This window comes from Rhamphochromis longiceps, linkage group LG15 (genome assembly GCF_057381845.1).
Source record: "Rhamphochromis longiceps isolate RC_006_pf linkage group LG15, R_longiceps_female_GT1.1, whole genome shotgun sequence".
In the NCBI taxonomy this organism is placed as follows: Eukaryota; Metazoa; Chordata; class Actinopteri; order Cichliformes; family Cichlidae; genus Rhamphochromis; species Rhamphochromis longiceps.
Genome location: NC_140571.1, coordinates 43,414,046 through 43,439,662, shown reverse-complemented (window position 1 = coordinate 43,439,662; position 25,617 = coordinate 43,414,046). Strand labels below are relative to the sequence as shown.

Below are 25,617 nucleotides of genomic sequence, written 5' to 3'. Positions count from 1 at the left end.
AAGCAGTCCAATAAAAACAATGCTTTACAGTGTAATATCATTCACCACACTTCTGACACTGTGTCAACAAAAACACTGATGTCATGGCTTATGTTCGAGGAGCAGCAGAGATAATTGGCTCTGTCTACGTCCTAAAAGTTTGATAATGGGTCTGAAACGGTCGCTGTTTACCTCAAATATGCAAATGTAGCCAAAATAGCCAAAGAGGTTTATTTTTCTAAAATGATTTTGACACATTGTTGCTGTGCGGTGCACGGTGTTACATGAAAGCTGTAGTCAGCAGCAGTTTCATGTTGTTACAATGTTTTTGTCTTTAGCAAATCAAATAACAAACGTTCACTGCAAGACAAAACTACAAGCAGATGAACCAGAAGGTTGATTCTGTTCATCTGGACGTCGCCTTCTCATCCTTCAGGTTTCCACAAACTTACAGTCAGTACATTCACATAATGACTGAAAGTAGCACCACTGACTAACAGTGGGTTGTGAGGTCAGTTTCATTATCATTGAACTGTCATGATCATTGATCAGTGGCTATGAGTGGCGTTCACAGAGAGTTGGGGGCTGGCTGCAATCACAGCATTGTAAGATGGCGACAGAGAAGCAGCGGTGCTACAGCCAGGTGTAGGTGTACTCTATATTTGTGCTTTCTTGACCCGCAGACAGTCCTGTTCCTAAACGCGAGTCTCTTTCGGAGTAGTAGGCGACTATGCCATGGGGTTTTTTTTTTCCCCCATCATTTGTTTTTCAGTTTTTTAGTTTAATGCTTGAATCTTGAGCTGGTACAACTCAGCGGATAATTACACAACCCAAATGGTGTTTGAGTAGGTCTCAAAAATGGATGCAGCTGTCCCTCCAGGACTGCTCTCTGGTATCAAAGGGACGTCCTGCTAACCTTTTAACTACAAAGCCACAAATTTAGCTGAGCCTACATTATCAATGCCGTCCTCAGAGCGAGGCGAAGAATTCTGTTTGCTGACAGATTTTCTGTTTGTTACCAACATGGAGTGTACTGCTGGCCTTTGTACATATTCAGTGAGATGGTTTACCTGCTGCTGCATAATGGCCCGTTTGGCCGGATTAATCCAATATTCATGCTGCTTCATCTGTTTGTGGCCTTCCACACTGATATCATGACACAGATCAGAGGTTTAATGATGGTGATGGTGAAAATTGGCAAGTTGTCCTCTGAGCTGATAATATCAGCACAAGCAGACTTAGACCGATGGGTCACAAAGGACTCCAGATTACCCCACACTTTGGAATTTGTCAGATACCCCACAAGCATGGAATCTGTTTTTGGTTAACCCAACATCAGAGGATGACATGGAGGAGACGCAGCAGCACACACTGAAGCTGCAGGGCCTTTGTGGAAAGGTAAAGTTTTAACACGTTGGTACGACAGACTGATTTCCTTTTCCTGTTTGAATGTAGTAAAGCTCCCTCCCATGTTATGTTTGACCCTCATGTAATTGGTCATGAAAGCACTCTATTATCAGGCTTATTTGCCTCACAGACTAAACGAATAATCTAGAAGCGTGTGGGATATTTGGATGCGGGCGTTCGTGACACCCGGTGGCAGAAAGCAGAACAGCATGGAGGATCTCACTGCAGCCATCCTTGGGAAACGTTTAAGACTTTAATTGAAGTTTGATTGTGAAATGTTCTTCAGGGCTGCTGATTCCTTTGGCTGAGGCGAGAGAAGTGAAGGACAGCCCCAGGCAGCGCAGTGGCTCAAGGGTTTTTAAAACCAGTCCATCTCCGATCAGCTTAATCCAAGCTGTAGGAGGCGCCCCCACGACAGGAAGTAGCACACCCGAGTCCACCACGCCTACTGGCAAAAGCACTCGCCGCAGCTTCTGGGACATACTGGTCAGTTACTGGCTTTCTACGTCAGCATTTTGTGATCATTTAAAAAACAATCGTTCCTTTTTTGCACAGTTCCCAGTGCTTATTGACTGTTCGTCTAGTTTCGACAGATCAGACGTGTCGTCACAGACACGTATGAAAGTAAGCATGTTTCTTTCCCTCCATCAGAGTAAGCCAGACTCGGCCGAGCTCGGGAGCCCCAAGACGACAGACGACATTGTGCAGGAGAAAGGCGAGGAGGGCCGAGCAGCGCGCCGCAGACACAAGACGGAGAATGTAAAGCAGCAGTGGAGCCAGGACAAGACGGTGGCTGTGGAGCTAGAGCAGACCCAGAGGTGGGACTCACTGAAGCCACTTTGAGTTATTATACTGAACACTAACTGCATCAGGGAGCTAGAAATCATACAAAGTTGAACCCTTATGCAGTCCTTGGAGAGAATACGGACACAGCGTGGGCTGTGCAGTTCCTCCTTCTACTTCATGTAAGAGTGTGATATCGCAGGAAAAGACCAATTATTACTAATGAAAGCTACATGACACATCATATATGCAGCATTTTTCCTGTGTGGCCCTCAATCATATATTGGCCCCTTGGGTTAACACTTGGACATTAATGCTTTGAGAGCCGCTTGTCTAAAGCGCATTAAAACTTTATATCGAGAGGAAAGCAAGAAGAGCTGAAATCATTCTGGTATGGTTTAGAAGATGGTCAAATTTAACCTCCTAAGACACGAACTCCTTCATGGCGTTTTTAATTTCTCTTTGCTGTTTAGGCTGATTGGATGTAAAAGCAAAGAATGATCTTTTTACCTGATGTAGTGTCTGAGAAAAATGAGATCCACATATGAGGACATTCGTTCTATATCTCGATAGAACAGTGGTGAATAATTGTGGTCTAGACAACCCAAAATGTGAAGTCCACATATGTGGACGCCCGGTCCTAGCAGGTGGGTCTGCACTATGTATGGAGAAAGCTGATAGGTGTAAGCTGCTGCACAGTCTTGCTGGTGGCTCTTCAGTCTCAGACTGCACATAGATGCACACAGCTGCTGCATCGTCACCATTTAGCTTCATTGGCATTTTGATGCCTGTTAGATCATTGGCTGCTGCTGTGGTTGCCTTTTGGACTCACCAGTGACTGTATTTACAGATGAAAGACACCAGCTAATACTTGCAAGACTGGTTAGCAAGTTGCTGTGACTGACAGGCTGTTAGCTGGTTAGTGTGCGGTGTCCTTGGTTTCACATCAGATGTCTTCCAGCGCGATCACGATGCGTGGTTTCAGAAAAGGCTAAGACAGCATGATGCTTGAGTGGGTGGAGTCACAGTGCCAGTACTGTCCATTTCATATTTAAAGATTAAATATTTTACCATGTATGGTAGTATTGTCATTTCTGTCTTAGATATGGAGCTGAGAAAGCAGAAATCTTGCCTGACCACCACTGCATCACTGATGGCAGGCAACAAGCCTTTAAACCACCAAAACAGGTTTTCTCTCTGCTGTGAGTCCCATAGAAATGTGGTTTAATGAAGTGTGGGGGGTTTGTGGCTGTGCAGGAGGCAGCTGTCTCAGTTTGAGGAGGGAGATGCAGGCACTCTGGACCCCATTTACCAAGATATCTGCCAGCCGTGGATAACTTTCATGGCCAAACTTGGTAAGTTTTATCTCTACATTCATCCAGAATCTGAAAACTTATTTGAGAAGTTGGGGGTTTATATTCTGCGAGCTCTCACACTCTGTGTTACTCTCAGGTTGCCCCTCCATTCAGCAGTGTACCACTAAAACGGCCTCACACTTCCTGCTGCCTTCCATCTTGGCAGAGATTGTCAGTTTGGTCAGTTCGCTGGCCGCCGACACAACAGTGAAGACATTTCGAAAGACGAGGTGAGTTTTTACATCGTGTTTTTCTTGGTAATCGATCATCACTCTTACCTTCCTGATGTTGAGAGCAATAAAAAGTAACACTGAGTTGTGATATTTTTTGTTGCCGAGGTGCATGAAAGCTGTTGTTGTGCTCTGACATTCAAAAACACCTCAGCTGAGACTCTTCAGCTTCAGCTCAAATGTCGATTGTTGCTTCCAATGCAAATGACATTTCCACAGCTTTCATTCACTTTCATCTCTGCAGCTGATCTTCCAACTGCTGTCTGCACTTCATCAAATGGCATTCCAGCTACTTTCAGCCTCCTCATGCTTTGAGTCATTTTGACTCTTCAGCTGAAATTTGAATGACTTTTATTGGTTATAAGTCCAACTTGCTGTCATCTCTTTCAGTGCAGACCCCTGAAAGCGAACAAATTGTTCTCGCAGACTTCTTAGCAGCCTGCTCGTTAGAAAACACTGTGAATAAGAAGTGTGCGCTCTCTGGAGCCAGACAACTTCTTCGTTCCTGATTGTTGCCACACAGATACCGAGTCACTGTTGTGATCGCACTCGAAAATCAGTGCTCCTTTAGACTTCTCAGACATATAATCAATGAACACGACTATAGACACACAGTTTTACCTTATAGAAGTTAGGCGCTGTTTTTGGGTTACCACCCCCAGTTCATCCTCTGTCAGCCATGAGGCCTTTTATTTCTCTCCCTTTACTGCAGCATTTATTGTGATTGGCTGCCCCTCACAAACTAAAGGTTTGACGAGCAGGTCGCGTTGGTGATGTTTCAAAAATAGAAAAAAATGTTAAACTGAGGATTTTGAGCAAACAGCTGCAGCTTCGGGTCACACTCAGAAACACTTAGACTGAGCTCAGGGGGCCGAGCAGGTCATCCACTAATCAGAAGGTTGGTGATTCGATGCCTGGCTGCTCCAGTCTACATGCCAAATGTCTGTGCACAAGATACTGACCCCAGGTTTCTCTCAGCTTCATCCACTGGAATGCATCCAATGCACTTAGCCATAGAAAGCAGTGCTTCTATGAATGGGACTGAAACATTAAGACATGTTGCATGAAGCACTTTGAGAGCTCAGAGAGTAGAAAGGCATATTTTTGGAAACTGTTAACAGGATATATACCATACCTGGTGGGCGCCCTCTGACTGCACACTGCCATTAAAGTCGTTCAGCTCTATAATATTGCACCTGTATTATACTTTTTGCAGCTGCCCCACATCTGGAGACCATTTTGTGCCGCTCCCTCTTGGCCAGAACCTCAGCCAACCACCGGACGCTGTGAGGAGCTTCATTCTCATCGGCCGCAACTTCCATCAGTGGCACTACAGCACAGAGCAAGGTAACCGCTGCAATACCAGCCGTTCACATTAGCCCCTTACTACCTTACCCTCTGCACAGGCTATGCATCACTACCTCAGCTCCAGTGTGTTTTAAACAGCCTGTTATGGTTGTTTCCTTTTTCTCCAATTCATCAGGAAATCAGAATATTTGATTAGAAATGAATGCCGTTCATAGATTTGTGCAGCCCTGATATAGATGTAGTAAGTGATGAGTCTTTCTGTAAGAGTCCATGTTTGGAATTGAACAGCCGTTCAAGTACGAGTACATCGGTGTCATCCATCAGTTTTCCAAAGCCGACCCCAGCTGACCTTTAGGTGCGAGGTGGGGCGCACTGTGGACAGGCCACCATACTTGCATAGAGAGACGTTCACACATTCATTCACACCTACAACCAATTTAGAAACACCAGTTAACCTAACATACGTGTCTTTGTTCACGGAGAGCCACACAGGCACACGGAGAACATGCAAACTCCCGCTGACCCCAGCTGGCCCCCAGCTTTAAACCCAGTGACGGCGACCACCACATTATATTATTGGATGGCGATATGTTCAAATGACACATTGTTAGATTTATATTTTATCATCTACAAAGTACCAGAGTTTTTAGAATAAAAGTTACCGTATTTCCCGGACTACAAAGCGCACCTGTATATTAGCCGCACAAGCTAAAATCAGGGGAAAATCCTGTTTTGTACATACATTAGCCGCACCTGACCAAAAGCCGCAGGTGTTTCAATGTTGACTTATCATATGTAAGAGAATATGCACAAAGGGAATTGTCAGGAAAGAGATGGCTGTTTGGAGACATCACTTTTATTAATATTTTGAAAAACAAGTTATGGGTACATATTTGCATAACTTTTTAGGTATATGTACAAGTAGCGGTAATTACAAGTACGAAACATGTACTGTGCTTCATAAATGAGTAACAAATGTAGTACATAACAATAACCTACAGCACACCAGAAAAATAGATCCGGACTACCTTTTAGGCTCAGGTGCAGCGACACGGCTTTAACAAGAAGAAAAGTCAGTCATTCACCACCATCTTCCCCAGTGTCGGATATGAACAGGCTCAGGGTGGCTTCGTCATCCACTCTCAGCTCCTTTCCTTCGTTGTCACTTTCAAAACCAAAGAAATCCTCGTTGTCAGTGTCAGAGTCGAACACCCTCAGAAGGGCCGTGGCGGTGTCCTCCTCTCCATCATGCAGCTGTCCAGCCCTTTGAAATCCGTTGGTGATCATGGATGTTTTCACACTTTTCCACGCTGTCAGAATCCACCGGTGGAGTTGAGCATAACTTGCTTTTCGCAAGTTTATGGCCGCTTGTCATCCACGACTCCCGCTGAACGTGTAGCGCTACTTTGAAGTTTGTTTTTTGCGCTACTTGTACGGCACTATGTTGCCTGGCGGATGGACATGTGACCAACATACTACTCTTGAACCCCGATGTGTGTCCGATCACATGCCCTTCCGCCAGGCAACGTAGTGCCGTACAACAGCGGAACAAATAAAACAAATCGTCTTACGATATGACAAAAATCATGGACAATCCATAGAAAAGCCGCACCTGACTAAAAGCCGCAGGGTTCAAAGCTTGTGCAAAAAGTAGCGGCTTATAGCCCGACAATTACGGTAATTACTTTGTCTCCCTCCTGCTTAATTACCAAACAGTCAGTTGACAGATGAGCAGAATCAAGGCCAAACAAAACAAGATGAAGGTAACGGTGAGAACGAGCTGCAACAAGACTGCACAATGCAAAACACAGAATAAATGTCAACAACAGAATAAAAGCATTTAATGAGAAATGATCAAGAATAATTGAAAACAATAAACAGGCTTATAAAGACAATGAGAGAGAAAAAGCATCACATAAAAAGAAGTCCATGTAAAGTGTTGTTGCTGGTCCTGTGAGCCTGTTATGTGCTCGAGTCATTCGTTGCTTCTAATGAGCAACAGATGACCCCATAATAAAGTAAAATAGAAGTCCAATAAACACATTATCCTGTGATGTTCTTTTGTTTCCTCATTATTGTAATCAATCACATTTCAGTCTGTAGTTCGTCTCATGCAAGTAAGTGCAGTTCAAAGAGCTTCACAGACGACTGAGAAGCCGACGATGAGACAAAGCGAACTGAAACCAAACAGAAGGTGGAATAAAAGGACGTTAAATACAAGCGCGCTCAGAGTTCAGCACATCAATGAGGATTAGCCCCAAGTCCAGTGTTGTGGTTCTACGGTGGAACAGGAAGGAACGTGCGCTCCGAGTGTGGAGGAATTTAAGTTCATGAGTGGAGTGGGAGACTAACGTATAGTCAGACCGTCCATCCTGGTGAGAAAGAGCCGAGTGTGGAATCAATGCTCTCAGCTTCCTGGTCTGTCTACGGTCCTACTCATGGGTGAGGCTACCATAGAAAACACAAGTAGTGGAAATGAAGGGTGTGTGTCTGTCTCACCCTCAGAGTGGGGTGAGTAACTTGGCCATGGGGTAAAGACCAGCAGCTGTTTGATATCGAGGTTGTTTAGGCATCTGACCTGGATGCCTGCTGGGTGAGGAGTTTGTGGTTGACTCGGTAAATGAAAGCTGTGTTTGGTTGCACCGAACATTATGTCAAACATTTCCACTATAAGCAGCAGAGGATGGAAACACAACAAAATGACACAAACAAAAAAGAAACCTCTGAAAAGTTGATTAAACATCATATAGTTGAATAAAATGCTACATTATAAACTATAGTAAATAATTACCAAAAACTAAAAAGAATCAACATGAATAAAACTATAATTTACATATAACAAAGTCAACAAACATGATGGCTATAAAACATAAATACAGTTTAATTTGAGATATTAATGTCTAACTGTAGTGTAGTTTATATCTTATGGCACAACATATGAGTCCTTTCAGGTGTCCAGTGAGTGAAGTCTGCTTTTGTCTCATGCAGAGCTTCTGTTTCTAGTTTTTTCTCATTTATTCGACTGCTGCAAAATAAAGTTCGGCCTCATTTCTGTTGCTTTTGTGTCGCAGCAGCTAATCACACACTGCTAGTCTAGTGAGGATATTCTTGAGGTAAAGCTGTTCGGTATATTAGGCTGGCATAGACCTGTCTGCAGCATGTTGCTAACACTTGTTTTAACACCATGAGTAGTGTGGAGGAGACGCTCCACGTGTTTCCTGTTGAAGCTTTGAACGTGCTCTGTCCTCGCCGCCGCCGCCGCTGCTCTTTGATTCTGTGTTTCTCTGTCCGTGCTCGCTGCTCTCTAACATCTGTCTTATTTTTGTTTTGCTTACATCGGTTTGTGTCGAGCTGTGTTTCACTGTCCACGCCGCCTTGCTGTTTGTACCTCCTCTGTTTACCCACAGAAGACAGTTCAGATGAGGAAAACAGCCCAGTGCTAAATAGGTTCACACGTAAGTTTGCTCCTCAGCTTACCAACAACTTTCATGGTAATGGGATTTTCTTTATGGCTGCGTTTTGTCAATATATTGGTTTGTTTGTTTGTTTTTCTATATTATCAACAGCTGAAATATATGTAAGCGAGCTTTCACAGAGAACAGCAGAATACTTCACATGTTGACATGAAAGTCTTAGAGAGTCAGTGTGATAAAAAGATGTTAGTGTGTTCGCCTCTTCAGTTAAACTGAATTTTTACTGGTTCTTTAAGACCTGCAGTTTTTTAAGATCCATGATCTGAATTTAAGGCATTAAAATGTCTTAAATTCATTTTTAATGGGTCTCAAACTTAGTTGGATTTATGAAATTTGTTTTACATTATAAATAAAAGACGACTGAAGTTGCATTAACTTCAGTCGTGTTTTTAATTGTATCGATCACCCTGTAACAAAGCTACAGAACGGAGCCATCATAAAACGATAACCACGAATGCTAACTATGTCGCCTCGCCACTTTAAAACACATCAGTTAATCAGACTAATTGTTATGCTGTGATAGCAAAGTTTTTAATGTGGACTGTATAGAAAACATGGATCTATTCATGTGACGTCCTCTTGTTCATCCTCGAGCTACGACTGTGAAAGCCGCGGGATACTCGATGCTCATTGGCTAACAGCTCGATCACAATTTAGAAAATAAATGTATTTTTACTTTTGACTTCTTTACAATCAGACTTATTTCTGCAGTTAGTCCCCTGCACTGGAACCCATGTCCGGTTCTTATTACACTACATGGCTTCATGATGTTAGCAGTTCTCTTCTTGAATAGTTTCTCCATAGCTTCATAGTTTGGGGCTGAATATTACTAATTTATACTTTGAGGTAACAAATAAATAACTAAACCTGCCACAAACCAAAGTGAAGTAAAAGCAGCCCCGTGACGTTGTGTCTCACACTGACGAGGAGAATTAAACGCACACATTGAGAGAATAGCGTACAAGCTGTGTGGCTGCACTCATGAGCTTTTATAAAGCTGCAGCACCAATACGTTTTGTTTAAGCGCACCTTAAATCATCTTGAAGCTGAAATGCTGTTTGACCTTTCTGTGGTAATGATATTACTTCATCATTCTCTGCTTCCTTTCTGCGGGGATATCACGACCGCCGCTCGCAAACAGGTTTACATCGGTTTTAAAAAATAACCACGTTTCTTCACTCCTGATAATCAAGCCAACACTGTTTTTGTGGTCCATCGAACGCTGTGATTTCAGAAGCAGCATCACAGTAAAGCTTTCGCTCTCGTCAGTCAAACCTCAGAAACCCCAAAACCTCCCAGGAAGTGAAAAACCTGCGAAGCAGCTGCCCAGTACGTTTGTATTTAAAACTCAGTTATGTTCATCTGACAGTTCAGTAAAGATTGTGATCAGAGTCAGCTGGGACTCTTTGTTGAAGGACATAGCACAGCCTGCTGGGCAGCTTGGACTCGTATTGCTTTGCTGTTGCACTGACTTTCTGTCTTTTCTGTCCAGCTCATAAAGGCTTCCAGCGCTTCGATGCTCTGGAGCAGAGCGATTCGGTCGGTCCGAGCCAGGCTGGGGTGGGAATGGCTCCTCGCCAGAGGTTCCTCTTTATCAGCATCCTGGACAAAGAGGTGATTTGGGATACGGAGGCCTCTGTACACTCTGTATATCCCTCAGGCCGGGCAGAGAACAAGATCCCAAAGGGTCCTATTTGTAATGGCTTTCAAATACATGAACTTGTCCTTAGATGTATTTTTCTCAGTGGGTGCTTGAGCAAATAAAGATGGTGCTCTGACAGCGCATGTGTATAAGCTGCCCACAATAATGAAAATGTGTGACATATAAGCCTACGTGGTAGCCAGGTTACTAGCCCAAAGATCTTTAATCCTCTGGGTTTTTTACCTTTATTAGCGTGTTTTTGAAGCCAAATGCTGTCATTTCTCTTTAAAGCAAATTTCTCTGATATCTTTTCAAAAAGGTAGCACACATATCCTCATTGTGCTTCATAATTAAGCTGTGGGATTATGTTTCTAAGTACAAGTGTGCTCTTTAAAACATGATTGTAATACTTCACCGTTGGTTCTTCAGGTGACGCTGTACAGCTACAACTGGTCCGTGGATCTGGGCGCCTCTCTGAATCGCGAGCTGGTGCGTCTGGTGAAGTGGCAGAATGCGAGGGCTCACGTCGTCCACTGCCTGTTCAATCAGAAGATGGGTCTCTTCCATCACTACTGCTTTTCCGATGCTCCCATCCATGAAATAGACTCCAAGCAGGTGAAAACACTCTGGTGTATTGTAAGCAGGCCAACAGCAGTACAGGAAGAAAAGCATCATGGGATCACTTCATTGTTAGTTATTTGTGAGGGACGTTTTGTGATGTCTGTACTCAGTGAGAGCTGAGTCAGAGAGAGCACACAGAGGGTTTAAGCACTGAAGCACCATTTAGTACATAAACTGTACCTCAAAGATGGCCTTAACTGGTTGCTGAATGCCCGTTTTAAAAGCAGGACAGCCTCACTGTGTCTTAGGTTTTAGGTTATGAGCAAGTTGTCGTCTTATAAGTAATCAGGTAATCAGACTTGGCAGTCAGACCCACAAATGAAAGCTTACTACATTGTTTTTTTCTGTGTATAAACAATGTAAAATACTTTTTGGTGACTGTTTTGTTTACATACACGTTACCAAAGTCCGTCTCTGAGGATACTTCAGTCTCCTCTGATATTTACAGGTGCCCAAACAGTCCTGTTGTTGTCTGTGCCACCCCAACATGCTTTGCTGGGTAGATTGCACTGCATGACTGGAGCGCAGCATCAAACTGTTAAACTGTACAGTTGCACACTTCCTACAAAATCCAGCAAAATGTAGTTTACGGTCCAGTTACCCCAGCAGGTGTCTAGCAGCTTAGTCTGCCCTCACCTGTCAGTCAAAGCTTTCGATTCTTAAAAATAGAGATCAACGCATTTTTGATACAAATCTGTTGATGTGCTTTTTGGCCGTTAAGCACCGACTTCATTTTTTAGCCCTGGAGTTTTCTTTTGGGTTCAATATCGCATACTTTATTCTAACGTCATTTGTGTGTGTGTGTGTGTGTGTGTGTGTGTGTGTGTGTATACATACATACATACATACACACACAAATGAAGTCAGTGCTTAATGGCCAAAAAGCATATCAACAGATTTGTATCAAAAATGCATTGATCTCTATGTATGTGTGCATACATATATATTCATATATGTATGCAAGGCAGTCAAAGTTGAAGGTACAGTGCTCTGACAGAGGAATCAGTTCCAGCTCCAGTAATACTGACTTTATGAGAGAAGCTGCAGTATGGACTGAAAGTAGTATTCGAGTATTTGATTTGGAACCCAGGGCGTATTTTTTATTCATGGTATTTCAGCAGCTGCTGAGTCACCAGCAGCTCTCACAGTCAGTGCTGTGCTTGTCCTGCATTAGAGAAAGAAAGGAGGCAGCTGACTACGATCGGCCATCATGTGTTCACATGTGGTGACAGCAAATGACCAGTGTCAAACTCACTGCAGAGGTTGTTATGTGGCATCAGCACTGTGGCAGTCACCGCGTGCTTCCTGTAATGACACGCTGTGTTAACGGAGTTCTGCAATGACAGGCTGTGCCGCTCAGTTATTGTGCAACTGTGGAATATGATCTGCACAGGGGTGTTTTTCATATAAAAGCAGGACGATTAACACTGCTTAACATGTCAGACGTGGTCCTGCCACAATGATTGTTCTGGGAGAATAATCACAGCCTTCTTTCTTTTTATAACAGCAATATAAAAAATGACATCAGAAAAACCTCGGCAGCATTTTCAGGCTCCCCCTTAGACCTCAGACTTGCCTCTAAAAAGCACGGCTGCACCTTCTGTTTCTGCTGCTCTGCTGCATCTGGTGGGGAGCTGGTGAGGAGAACAGGATGCTAGCTCAGGTGGAATCAGCCTGGGAGGGTAGCATCTGCACTCGCGCTGTCACAGGAGGCAGCAGCTCCCGGAGCACACTTCATGCAGCTGTTGTGTCCCGAGGACGAATTTGTGTGACTCCCACATGGATGGTGATGTCATTACTTGATCCAGCCTGTTAGTGGTCCTCGTGCTATTTATGAGTTTCAGTGACGATGTGTCACAGTAATGTGTTTTCATCTTGTACTATGATACAATAGTTGTATAGAGAGCTGCAGGGCTGCATCTCTGTGGTTCCTCTTACAAAAAGCTGAAATCGTCGCGGCTTATTACAGTAAATAAGCATCGTTTATCATTTTTGCAACATGCACACAAAATGCTAATGTTAGGCTATGACAGTTGTAGCCGTGGGACTATAACCACCTCTTAGCATGTACGTAATTAGCCCGAGAGGTTTGGGATTTATCTGAGTGTGAGTGTCATTTTTAAATGAGCATTTCTTGCTTTTGCATCAGAACCATTTCTGCTTTGCTCCGTTTGTCCTCCTGCAGCATTTTCTGTACGATCACTGTAAAGTTTGGCTTTTTAGATACAAGAGGTGTTTTTTAACTTTGGTCTGCTACTAGTCGCCCCTACTACACTTATCTCGTGTAAAATATTCAATATTTGGGAGATGCTGCAGTGTGCAGTTTTCAGTTCAGTCGATTGACATCCTGTGTAAATATTGGCAGGCAAAGACTGTCACTGAAGCCTCTTCCATATTTATGCCACTTGCAGCTTCATCAAAGCTCGCTGTGGCTCGATTCAGCTTTGTTTTCTGTTTTGCGTGCCTCAGCAAAAACTGCTGGACACCCTTTATTAAATATGGAGTTTTGGATCAATATGCAGTTGATGGTGTTGGCAGCAGAAACCAAAACAAGATTTTTCAGCCACACGACTAAGCATTTTTATTCTCCTTGATTATTACCCTTCTCTATCTGCTGTCTTCTTATGTTGTCCGGATCATATCCTGGATATATAACCCTGTCACATCAGCGGCCTTGTTTTCCAAAATGGAGGACTTAACCACCTCAGTGCAATTTAGCCTCTGTCAGTTTCCATTCATCCTCCTCGATTATTTATGATCCTCTCTCACACAGAGGGCTTTGGGTTGTAGGTTTCTGTAGTCTGCTGTGCCGCCTGTTTAATAACTGTTTGCAAAACATCTTTTACATCCCATCTTCCCTCCCACTCTCACACATCAGCTGTCACATCAGCTTCGCTGCTCTGAGGACAGCAGTGCAAGAAGGCTCCACTTCTACAGCTACTGATTGATTTTACAATCGTTTTTCCTGGTGAGATGAAGGGGGTGTCATACGTGATAGTGTACTACAGATGGCTTGAGAATTGGGCGACTAAAAAGGCTTCTGTGTTGGAACATCTGGAAAAATGTAGGCAGAGAAAGCAGAGTGACGGCATCAGCGACTGCTGCTAAAATACAAGAGACATCATGCAAAGCCATCAAGCCACAGAGCTTTTCAAAAATCGATTAAAACTAGCTTGCATCGTGCAGCATTGGCGTAGATGGAACATTGATTTGTAACCTGTGATTCAATTCAATTCAATTCATTTTATTTATATAGCGCCAAATCACAACATAAGTCGCCTCAAGGCGCTTCATAGATACAGAGAGAAAAACCCAACAATCATATGACCCCCTATGAGCAGCACTTTGGTGACAGTGGGAAGGAAAAACTCCCTTTTAACAGGAAGAACCCTCCGGCAGAACCAGGCTCAGGGAGGGGCGGGGCCATCTGCTGTGATTGGTTGGGGTGAGAGAAGGAAGACAGGATAAAGACATGCTGTGGAAGAGAGACAGAGGTTAATAACAGATATGATTCAATGCAGAGAGGTCTGTTAACACATAGTGAGTGAGAAAACAGTGATGTGAGGACACTGCAGTTTATCAAGTTTAGTTTGTTTACAGATGTGAACCTCACAGATGTGCAAGACTACTGTATAAACATGAAAAAGGATTTGAAGAGACATGAAAAACGAGGCACAGTCAAAAACTTTTATTTAAATATGGTCTAATCCGGCGGTCCCCAACCGGTTTAATGTCAGACGGTATTTTCACAGACCGGCCTTTAAGGTGTGGCGGATAAATACAGCAACATAAAATAAAACCCGAGCCTCAACTCTCGCGGCCCGGTACCAAACGACCAGTGCCGGTCCACGGCCCGGGGGTTGGGGACCGCTGGTCTAACCTTGTGACGAATGGATTCAGAAACCCTCTCATATTATTGAAGGAGTGATTATTTAAAAAGCTGCCACCTCATGTTGCACAGCCATGTTTTTCATGTCTTCTTTTCAGAACAAGAACTTTTGAATTGTTTCGTTTAGGGGACATCTGTAAACTGTAAAACAAAAACCTCTGTGAACAGGCCCCCTGCTGGTGGTGGTAGATGTGAGGAAGAGTCCTAATCTGAGCCAAAGCGCTGTCCACGCAGACTAGCCAAAGGCCCAGCTACAGTGGGGAGCGAGTATTTTGGGATCGTTCGATTGGAGGAAAACTCCTGGAGTAGATGCGTCTGTAGAACACACTAAGGGACGAGGTCTTTGGTGACTGTTCGGCTCTTCTGGCTCAGATCGGAGATCACTGGTTGGATAATCAGCATACAGTACTTTTCCAGTATGGAGAAGTATACCGAGAGCAAAGAGTGCCACCCTTCCCCACCATGTCAAGCTGACCATGGTGTTGTTTAAATAAATCATGTAATGCTGTTTTAGTTTGAATGAAAGTTCAGTAAAATCCAGCAAAATGTCATGCACAGTGTGAGCAAAACAGACGGACGAAGGGACTTATTCTTAATTTCGTTGTTCTCATGACAATGACAATAAAGTTTCTGATTCTTATTAGACCCCGTTTTGCAGCCGAGAATGACACCAAATGCCCTTTCAGTCTTCTCCCTGTGGCCAACAACAAAACAAGCGCAAAGAATAGAAAGAAGCAAACTTTTCCTTTCCCTCCGATGGCCTCGCTCTTCATCACGGCATTACTAATGAGTGCGGACAGAAGGCAGAGTCAGAGCAGCAGAAAATTTGCCTGAACAGAACTTCATCTGTCAAGGTCCTGATGAGAAGCAGAGGGAGCACCAGTGCACGGTTTGACCCCCCAGCCTGTGGGCATGGTGCAGCCAGCACTGCCACACGAGGGGCATCTGGGCCCTGAGCTGCTCCGCTGAGCAAACTCACCCAAAAGCTCCTGTCAACAGCAAAAAGAGAAGAACAGACAAAACTAATATGCAGCGCGGTGACTGCAGCACGTCGCTGCGTCATGTGATAGAAGAATGCAAATGTGCTTCCTGTCTGTGGTGTCCAAGGCTTGAGCATCCTCAGGTTAAGGCAGAATTAATCACCTGATGAACACAGACTAAGATTTCACGTATTAAACTCTTTTAAGATGAGTTTTAATGGACCATACAAAAACAAGACCTTTCCAGATTATTGAGTTCCCTCTTGCTGCTTGTGAAATGACTTCTTGTGAAGGACTTGGGCCCAGACTTCTCTTCTGCTGTGAGCAGCACTGTCTGAGCGATGACACCCAGCAGTCACCACCACAAACATCAAACCCTCCAACACAAGCTTCTCATACAGAAACGCCAACCTGTGGCTTCAGACAGTGTTTTAGTGGTGACTTTAAAAGCTGCTGTGCTGTGCTTGGCTCAGATATAAGCTAGCATTTGCTAACAGTAGCCCGGTGAAAGCCTGCTTGGCCAGACAGGAAACTGCGATTCACTCGACAACTATGTAATAAGAGTGGTTTCCTGAGGTTACTCAGGAGGTATTTAGCTGCTAAGTGAGGTGATGGCGTCATTAATTGTCGAGGTATTTGATTTATTCTCTATCTTGATCAGGATCCCAACCCATTCCTCGGTCCCTCCATGGAGCCTGATGCATTGCTGCGTAGCGCAGTCCCTCCTCTGCCCAGTAAAGAGCAGGGCAGACTGGGAAACTCTGGTCGAAGTCTTGCTCCCCTCCACTTTCCCTCCGAGTTGCTTCCCTTTGATGAAGCTCTGAGGGACGTCTGCACCATTCGGCCTTTGATGGACGGAGATGTGGTGGCTCGACATGGCAGCCAGCTGTTGGAGATCAAAGCTGCTGAGCGGAGAGGTGAATAGTTTGACCTGTACATTAAACATGATGTCAGTTTGAAAAATTAATGGCTTTGTTTTTATTCTTACAGAATTAGAGAAGCAGATGAAGATAGAGAACCTGTTCGTGACCTGGCAGCAGAGGTCAGCACAGTCCAACATGCCCATTTCAGTAAGTATTTTCAACAGTGTTTAACCCTTTAGAGCCGGTCGCTGGGGTCACACAGGCACCTGCAATGTTTTTATTAAACATCTGTAATTCCCATAACTCCTGAACCAGTTGCTCAATTGAAAGAATTCCCACGCTTCCTGAAAGCAGCGGCTCAGCAGGGTCAACGTAAGTAAATGTAGCCTTAAAGACAGCTGTTCTTATAATGGAGCCTGTGGAGTGTGAGGAATGCAAAACAAAAGAAAGTTAAAAGAAAAGCAGCACACGTGTCGTTATACTTTCTGAAAAGCCTGCCCCCTGGTGGTGATAGTTTTAGTTAACGTTCATAAAGGGGAATCACAAAATGCACCTTTAAGTTCATAATGATGATGGATATTTAAAACATAAACAGCAAATTGTATTTGACCAGTAAATTCTTCCACTGTGCAAGCAGCATAATCTCAGATGGAGCTAATTGCACTCGACTAACCCGGGGGAACAGCGTCTCACTGCTTCATGTCTTTGAGGGGCTTCAGTTACAGCTCACTCCTCGGGGAAATCATTTTGCATCGCCTTGTTTCAAAGTGGGGAATATCCGAGCTAATTAAAAAGGTTTCTATCTGACACCGTGACATCTCGAGAGGTTACACGGTGGCATTAAATTTACAAATTTGATATTTCAGCAGTCGCCCACATGGTGCTCTTACTGAAGCACATCCAGCAGGAGGTCTGCAGCCTGAGCTGAGTCTGTCGGGGCCAGGACCCGTGTCCAGTGCAATAAACAAGCTAAATTACCTGTTGGCTGTAGTTTGAATGCTGATCTCCTGCTAAACGTTCAGCCTGGTGTCATCTTTGATGTTGCTGTGGTCTTTTATGTCATCCCACTTGCAGTTTCATACTTTTACCATTTCAGTAAGAGTTACCTTGGCTGTCTCTGCAGGGGACAGATTTGGAGACTCTGAAGCAGTCGTCCCGACTGGTCCACTACTGTGCCACCCCTCTGCTCTTTGACCCCGTCTTCCGCAAGCAGATCCAAGAGGAACAGATTATTCAGCCTCTAGAAAAGGTTTGTTTTCCATGCAACTAAAGGCAAAGTTACTGGCAGATTCATTTTTCACTTTAGACATTTTATTCATATGAAGACCGAATATAAATACAGTCTTCAATTTCTGATCCTGTGTTTAATGTTCCTCTCTTACTTCATGGTAAACGCAGTGACTCCAGGTTAGGAATCCTCTGTTTTACATTCATGCTTGATTTGAGATGTTCTTTTACAAAAGGATTTGCTTTAACGACGACACAGAAAACACATCAAATATTTAGACTGAGAAAATGGATCATTTTGGTCCAGAAGAATCATTTTCAATTCAACGGCAGGAAAAATGTTTAAAAAACTGGAGCAGGGCGACGTGTAAACAGTGTAGCATCGCCCCTTCTTTTAACAATAGTCCATAAATAGACTTGGAGCTGAGGACACCAGTTGCTGGACTTTTGGAAACAAATGCTGTTGTTTATTTTGGTCCCTTTTTTTAACTTTCCCTACGCACAGCATTATACATCTGTAAAGACCAGAAAAGGGCTGAGTGAGGATGGGCAACTCTCCGTTTAATCCATTTATTGTGCACAGATAAGACATCTGAGAGCATCATATCACAAAAGGCTATTCATATCATCAAGTATTTCCAACACTGAGATCCAGTTTGTTCTTTCTATGAAAAGGCCTCAAATACTCCAAACGAGTGAGCGGGTAACCCTTTAGCTGAGGAGAAAACATGCTTTCATATTAGTCCTGTTAGTCATTTGTTGGATATAAACCTTTAAGGGCCAGAAGATATTTTCACTGAGACGAGATCCTGAATGCAAACTCTTACTGCTTCCCAGAATGCATTTATTCGAACACACTGCTAATTATTTCCACATTAAAGCATAAATGAAGCTATTCTTTGCTCTGGTGCTCCGTAGTTTCATGTCAACCAATTATTTTTGCAGTAGCCTAAAACATGCGTTGAATGTGTTTTTGAATGAGCCTTGGATGCCTTCCTCCACTCTTCCTGGGAATATCGTCGTGTTAGTCCTCTGCAGTGTTTTTACAGAAGACTCAGAGGACTCGTCTGCTAATAAGTGATATAGTTTACATATCAACCCCTTCCCAGAAGACTAGTTTTTCTATTATGGTCAAAGAGGGAATAGATAGTGACTGATGAAGTTAGTTAATAGTAAGTATTTAAAGCCTTTTTATTGTTATTTAACAACACAATGAAGGTTTTAGAGGAATTTATTTCAGAGCCTGATGTTTCCTAAAGTATCTCAGTCTGGCCCCAAAGTGTGTGACTAGATTTGCTTAAGTCTTTAACAACGACAGTATCATCTGTGCAGTGTTCGATGTGGCGTTCAGGCTGCTGAGCTGTACATCCTGTTTCATTACCCACCAAATGTGTTCAGTTGACGAAAGGTCTGCAGACACTTCAGTTCAGCATACTAAGTGTTTGCTTGGGCGCGTGTGTTGCTCTAAAACCTGCATATGCTTTCCAGCATTGACGGTACCTTTGCAGAAGTGCAAGCCACCAGTTCCAGCACCTTCTGAACTGATAACTAGCAGATGGTCCCTCTCCTCGTTAGTCCAGAGGAACAAGAATTTCAAATTTTGCTTCATCTGATCACAAAACAGTTTTCCATTTTGCCTCAGTTCATTTTAAATGAGCTTTGCTTAGTTGAAGATCACCTTCTGTGCCTCTCTACATCTTACTCACCTGTATTAAAGGAACCCAGTTAGCTGCAAAATGCTCCTCCGGCTGGTTTACCCCACCAGCCTCGTGTTGTTGTCATGCTGACAGATGAGGAGGGGGCTGTGGACACCCGACTTCCTCAACATGAGCTCAGCTGCAAAACGAGAAATGGTTTTTCATGAAAGAGTAAAATGTCTCAACATTTGATATGTTTTCTGTGTTCTGTTGTGAAAGGAGTATTGATTTACACAGCACTCCAGCATGTTTTATGTTAGTGTTGTAAATTTATTCCCTGGAAGTTCCTTTCAAACCTCAGGAGGAAGTTTTGTAGGATTCCAGCTTCTTTCATCTGAAAAATCTCACAATCGGAGTCACTTTGGTCATTTTCAGTACAGGAACATGTTGTATGTATGGAGCACTTTGTGGTCGACAGGCTTCAGACAGATTCTGGGGTGTGGATCAGTTTGTGACGTGTATTTCCACATGTGAGCCCCGGTGCTCCTGCTTCCTGTCAGAGCTGACAGCAGCCCCCTGTCTTTCTGCCTGTGTGCTCTAACTCTGCACATGTCGCTCTTTTCAAGTTAAACAGGCCTTCATCAAAGTTCAAATGCTCTTTCCATTAGTGGTGCATTGATCTGGATTCTTCTTCCACGGCTCAGACGTATGGCTTCTTTGTTTCATCAGGCTCAAAATGAAAGTTGTGATTTTCAGTCATCTTTTAGAATTTTGTATTCAAACATGGTTCATTTCTTTGATATGTATTCAGGCCATGTGCACTGTACTATAAATTCTTCTGAAATTGTGTGTGTCAGAAAAGGCATCGCTCCAGTGATTCCACGGCATCAGGTCGGGACCGCAGCTACAGCACAGACTCAGCTGACATGCTGCCCGGCCGACTGAAGGAAGAGTCCTGGCTGCTTGAAATTTCCAGCACCTTCCTTCAGCAGTATGTCCAATACCTGCAGAGCATGGGCTTCATTTTGGTGCAGGTCCGGCCTCAGTCTCCAGCTCGCAGGTGTGTTGGATGTGTGCTTTTCAGCTGTTGCTTCCTTCTAATGTACCCTCAACCCTTTCAGCACCTGTGCGTCCCCCTCCATGAGCTCAGACGTGTTAATCAGAACTTTACGTTGAATCCGGGCTGCTTGTTCTCAGAGATTTCTCTTTAATGCCCCCATTTAAATTCAAATTGTATTTGTCACATACACAGTGAAGTGCTTAGACAATGTTGCGAGATCGATCAACTTTAGACCAGACAACAAACGATGGAGGCTCCGGAAAAGTGCAATCAAACGATGAGTTTTATTATCACAGGAGAACAACCAACCGTCAGCATACGGATTGTTTTGCTCTGACAAGAATACACTGGGTTCTGGTTTTATAGGACAAAATATCACACCTACGTCAATACAGTTCAAAAATACATGGTGACAGACGGACAAAAGTTCAACTCGTACAGACAAGGGTTCATCACGTACATATAACCTTACACCGACATATAACTTCTCCTTTCTACATTACTTGCCTTTTAAGGTAATAACTTCAGGTCTTAGCATTTCTGAGAGCTAATAATGGACCCTCGTCATTAATCACTAAGTAGAGTACTTTAGCAGCCAGTCTCAAACTGAAGCAGAAGACGCTTAGGCCTTCACTCAAACCTGCTACTAGATTAATATGTGTATTGTAAGCATGCATGCAATTAACCTGCTATGTTCTCATCTTCTCTCAACATGTATCATCTGGACACTCTCACCAGTGAAGCTTAAAACCTTCTAGAATGGAACATCAACTCTAACCAAGCACATTCATGCATTGTGTATAAAATGAACTCAACCTGTAAAAATAGAAAGGTCAATGTGATGACAGACATATTCAATGCAATTTTATAAACCCTGCAGGAAATATTACTGATAAATGATACTGTGAAACATGTTATTAATACATTCTTCATAAGGCAGATTACATGGTAGCAATAAAAGAATCTCTGAATCCCCACAACAACTGCTCGTGACCTAAAATAAACGACTATGAATAGGATAGGAAATAAATATGAAAATAAAGGGTAAATTTAACTAGGAAAGAATAAAGTAAAATATAAAAATTAAAGTTAAAAATAAAATAACTGTACAACAAAATACACAATATAGAAAATATATAAGAGAATATGAAGAAATATGGAACAAAAGCAGCTGTACGAGTATTAAATGGTAATGAAAGAAATGTAATGTCCAGGGTTGGGCACATGTTTAAGTGTCTTGTGAGTGATTGCATCTAAACTGGGGCATGTCTAATGGCAGCAGTTAAAATAAAGGCTTTCATGTGTAAGTCCATATTTATGTTTATTAGATAAGAATAAACAAGTTTCATAAACTGTTTAATTAGTAAACGGGTGTTTTTTTTCTCTCCCTTTAGTGTGTAAAATGTAAGACAATCAGGAATCATTAACCTCCAGTCTTCTCTCGCACTGTCGTGTGTCATACTTGTCTATTAGTCATCTAATCGCATATGTTTTGATTCTCCTCTGACCTTTGACCTCCATCCACTGAGGCAGGAAGCCTGAGCGTCCTGCCTGCTGTCACTTTCTCAGTCTGTGTGTGACTCGCACTGAATTGTCTTCCTGCTTGGATATTTGCTGCTGGCTCTCTATGAGCCTTTGTTGGGTTTTTTATAGTTTAAGCAGATCTTTACTGACCCCTGTCCCCCACTCCACCCCCACCCCCTGTCCTGCAGCATCGCCCGCGCTCGTGCTGCCATGTTGAACTCTATGTCATCAGAAGGCAGGATGTCTTTTTCTTATGTGAAGCAGAAGAGCGAGGACAGCCCTAAGGTTAGTGTTCACCTTGAAAATGCTCTTTTATTCACAAAACTTGGGGATAAAGTCAGACTGTGCTGTGGGAAAACGGGTCCAGTGAATTTCTAATGTGTCAGTAAAACTAAAGTCTCCAGCATCTCCAGAGACGGGTATTTCCTCTACGTCTGATTTAAACTTTTTTTATCAGATTTGACTGAAGAGCTGCCACAGCCATGGTTTGAGCTGTGGTGAGGCAAACTCGAGGAAGACTCATGTACTCATGCACGCTGAGAAGTTGACAGTTTTAGATCTTTCTGTATTTTTAAAAAACAGATGCGAGTTCCCAAAGACGGTGTAAACATGTGTGTAATGATGCAACAATGGAAAAAGACTGCAGCGCTGCTTCAGGGGGTCAAGAAGCTGTTTTGTTTGTACTCAGGCAGTGGTAACCTTTTCATTGCTGCTAACTTTAATGAGTTATGGCGTGTAAAAAGTTCCTCTGTGGCACAACTTCAGCACCTGGCAAATATGGACGCTCTCCTCGATTTAACGGAACATTAGCCTGATTTAAAGTAGGAAACAAAATGTGACGCAGGTTTAAATGTTGTCCTTTCATTGTGTGTATTTATTGTAAATAATCACACTGTTTAGGCACCAGCAGCTGCACATAATCAGACACAGTAACGTCTTATTGGGCAAATATAAACCTGTTTACCTGCTGGGTGAGACTAACATGCACACCTGCATCCTGAAACAGGCCACAGTGAGAAATCACAAAATTCAGTTTCATCACTTGTGATCCTGCAACAGCAGGCGGAAAATCCGGATCCCTTCTGTCCCAGCTTTTAATGACGTCACCTTCTATGTCGTTGCTATTTGAACATGAAAACCACAGCCAGCTACGTAAAAAGAGAAATGAAAAAGATTCGCAGTGGCAGATTTTACAATATCAGCCACAGGCCTGATCATCTGTCTCTTATTTACAAAGCTGAGGTCTGAATTGCTCTTATGCACTGGACCTTTCACGTGCTGCAGTTGGAAAGTTACCTGCATGGTTTGTTGGCTTTGCAGCCACACAAAGATCAACCTGACCTTCACTCACTGCATCAGTCAGGAGTTTCAAATCTGTGCCGTGATGCTGTCCAACACAGAGCTTTGGACTCGTTTGCATATTTATTGACTCGTCGCCCCCCTCCATGTCTGCAGATTTACAGAGATGCTAAAACAAAACTTTGCTTTTAGATTAGAAATTAAGACCTTTAAGTGTCTCCTTGTGAGTGATGTCACAACATCAGGCCATGAAAGTTTATTTGCTTTGTTTATGTCTGAGCTAATCCACGGCAGGGACGTCTGACTGGATAATGATCGAATCCAACACCGGTGGGTTTTTGTCAAACAAAAACATAATGCGGAGTGAAGGTGTGCCTCCTGTGACATCGCATGCTTCTTGCAGCAAGCACGTTGGCTCCACTGGGGCAGCATGAACCTGACGGACGTCTCTACAGGTTAGATGAGCCTTCTGTGAAACAGCGGAGAGACGGGCAGATGGCTTCAAACCTGTGGGAAGCAAGAGCACAATAATCATGTTCGTCAGCTTCGAGGAGCTCGGTAGCATAGCTATGTTTGGTGCTGCCCCCCCCTCCACTGAATGCTTTGTTTGGATGCGCCCTGGTGTTTCGGAGACCATGAAAGCCTCTGTGCACAGATGGAGGTCCACACCACATATTTAGTATTTAGTATTTATTTATTTATTGTCACTGTCAAGAACAATGAAATTGCGTTTGGGGCTTCCATACAACCCAAAAAAAAGAAGAAAATAATAAATACCCCTTAAAACCCAAGTGTACATATTTAACCCAGTGTGACTCCAATGCAATAAGACAATCCTTAGCAATAATGTTCGTAGAAATTCAGACAAAGACCTGAGAAACATGACAAAATACAACAATGCAACCCATTCAATATTATTGTACTGTGAGATATGATATCAGATATGATAGTTATCTATTTAAGAAAGAGGGGGGGGGGGGCAGGAGGGGGAAGAGAATAAAGATATGATGCACCAATGCAGACCAGTTCATTGCTATTAAGAAGTTGGATATGGTTATTGTCCGTGAGAGGGGGGCAGAGAGTTCAGGAGCCTCACAGCCTGTGGATACAGGCTGTTGGCCAGTCTGGATGTTCTGGCCTGTATAGACCTGTACCTTCTCCCTGAGGGCAGCAGATGGAAAAGGTGGCGCGCAGGGTGATGTTGGTCCCACAGGATACTGTGCACCCTCCTCAGACAGCGAGTGGGGAAGATATTACTGATCTCTGGCAGACTTGTTCCAATAATTCTGCCAGCTTCTTTCACCACCCGCTGGAGTGCTTGCTGATCGGCCTTGGTGCAGCTGGGGAACCACACTAGAAATCCATACGTCAGAACGCTGCTGATGGCACAGTTGTAGAAGTTCAACATCAGAGATCTGGGAATGTGTGCGCTCCGCAGTCTCCTCAGGTAGTAGAGGCGCTGTTGGGCCTTCCGTGCAACTGAGGTGATATGGTTGCCCCAGGACAGGTCCTCGGTCACAGTTACCCCCAAGAATTTAAAACTGCTCACCCTCTCCACCGCCTCACTGCCAATGAAGAGAGGCAGATGGTTGTTATGGCCCCTCTTCCGGAAATCTACAATGATCTCCTTGGTCTTTTTGGTGTTTAAGACCAAGTTATTGTCGTGGCACCATGACTCTAGTTGTTGCACCTCTGTCCTATAGTTTGTCTCATCATTGTTGGATATAAGTCCGAGCACTGTAGTGTCATCTGCAAACTTAACAATGAGATTGGACGCGCAGGAGGAAATACAGTCATGGGTGAAGAGAGTGTATAGCAGAGGGCTCAGAACACACCCCTGAGGGGCACCGGTGTTGACCACAAGGGTGGAAGAGGTGTTCTTACCCACTCTGACACTCTGTCTACGGTTAGTGAGGAAGTCCACAATCCAGTTGCACAGAGAGGAGTTAAGTCCCAGTTGGTGGAGTTTGGGACGGAGTTTGTATGGCCGGATGGTATTAAAAGCCGAGCTGTAGTCTACAAAGAGGAGCCGTGCATAGGTGTTCCTGTGTTCCAAGTGCTTCAGTAATGTGTGCAGCACTGTGGCGATCGCATCCTCGGTTGACCGGTTCTCCCTGTATGCAAACTGGTGCGAGTCCAGGGATGGTGGAAAAGCAGCTCTGATGTGTTTAATGACCAGTCTCTCCAGGCATTTGGCGGGAATGGGGGTGAGTGCCACAGGTCTGAAATCGTTCAGACATGTGACATTTGACTGTTTTGGGATGGGAACGATGGTTGCTGCTTTGAAACAGGATGGTACCAGTGAACAGGACAACGAGGTGTTATATATAGAGGTGAAGA

The 25,617-nt window shown here is 43.7% G+C and overlaps 1 protein-coding gene across 15 annotated transcripts in view; it reads left to right on the top strand.

Moving 5' to 3' along the window:
• szt2 (SZT2 subunit of KICSTOR complex) overlaps positions 1-25,617 on the top strand; it is a 120,383-nt gene that overhangs the window by 73,172 nt on the left and 21,594 nt on the right. For 13 of the 15 annotated variants that reach the window (XM_085383258.1, XM_085383250.1, XM_085383259.1 and 10 more), the window contains 13 exons: positions 1,673-1,872; positions 2,038-2,204; positions 3,427-3,524; positions 3,622-3,754; positions 4,971-5,101; positions 8,470-8,517; positions 10,028-10,149; positions 10,607-10,792; positions 16,329-16,584; positions 16,658-16,737; positions 17,654-17,779; positions 20,252-20,454; positions 22,167-22,263. In XM_085383258.1, coding sequence (XP_085239384.1) covers positions 1,673-1,872; positions 2,038-2,204; positions 3,427-3,524; positions 3,622-3,754; positions 4,971-5,101; positions 8,470-8,517; positions 10,028-10,149; positions 10,607-10,792; positions 16,329-16,584; positions 16,658-16,737; positions 17,654-17,779; positions 20,252-20,454; positions 22,167-22,263 — 1,847 coding nt within the window. The remainder of the gene's footprint in view (positions 1-1,672; positions 1,873-2,037; positions 2,205-3,426; positions 3,525-3,621; positions 3,755-4,970; positions 5,102-8,469; positions 8,518-10,027; positions 10,150-10,606; positions 10,793-16,328; positions 16,585-16,657; positions 16,738-17,653; positions 17,780-20,251; positions 20,455-22,166; positions 22,264-25,617) is intronic. The other 2 variants (XM_085383249.1, XM_085383254.1) reach the window with 2 other exon arrangements.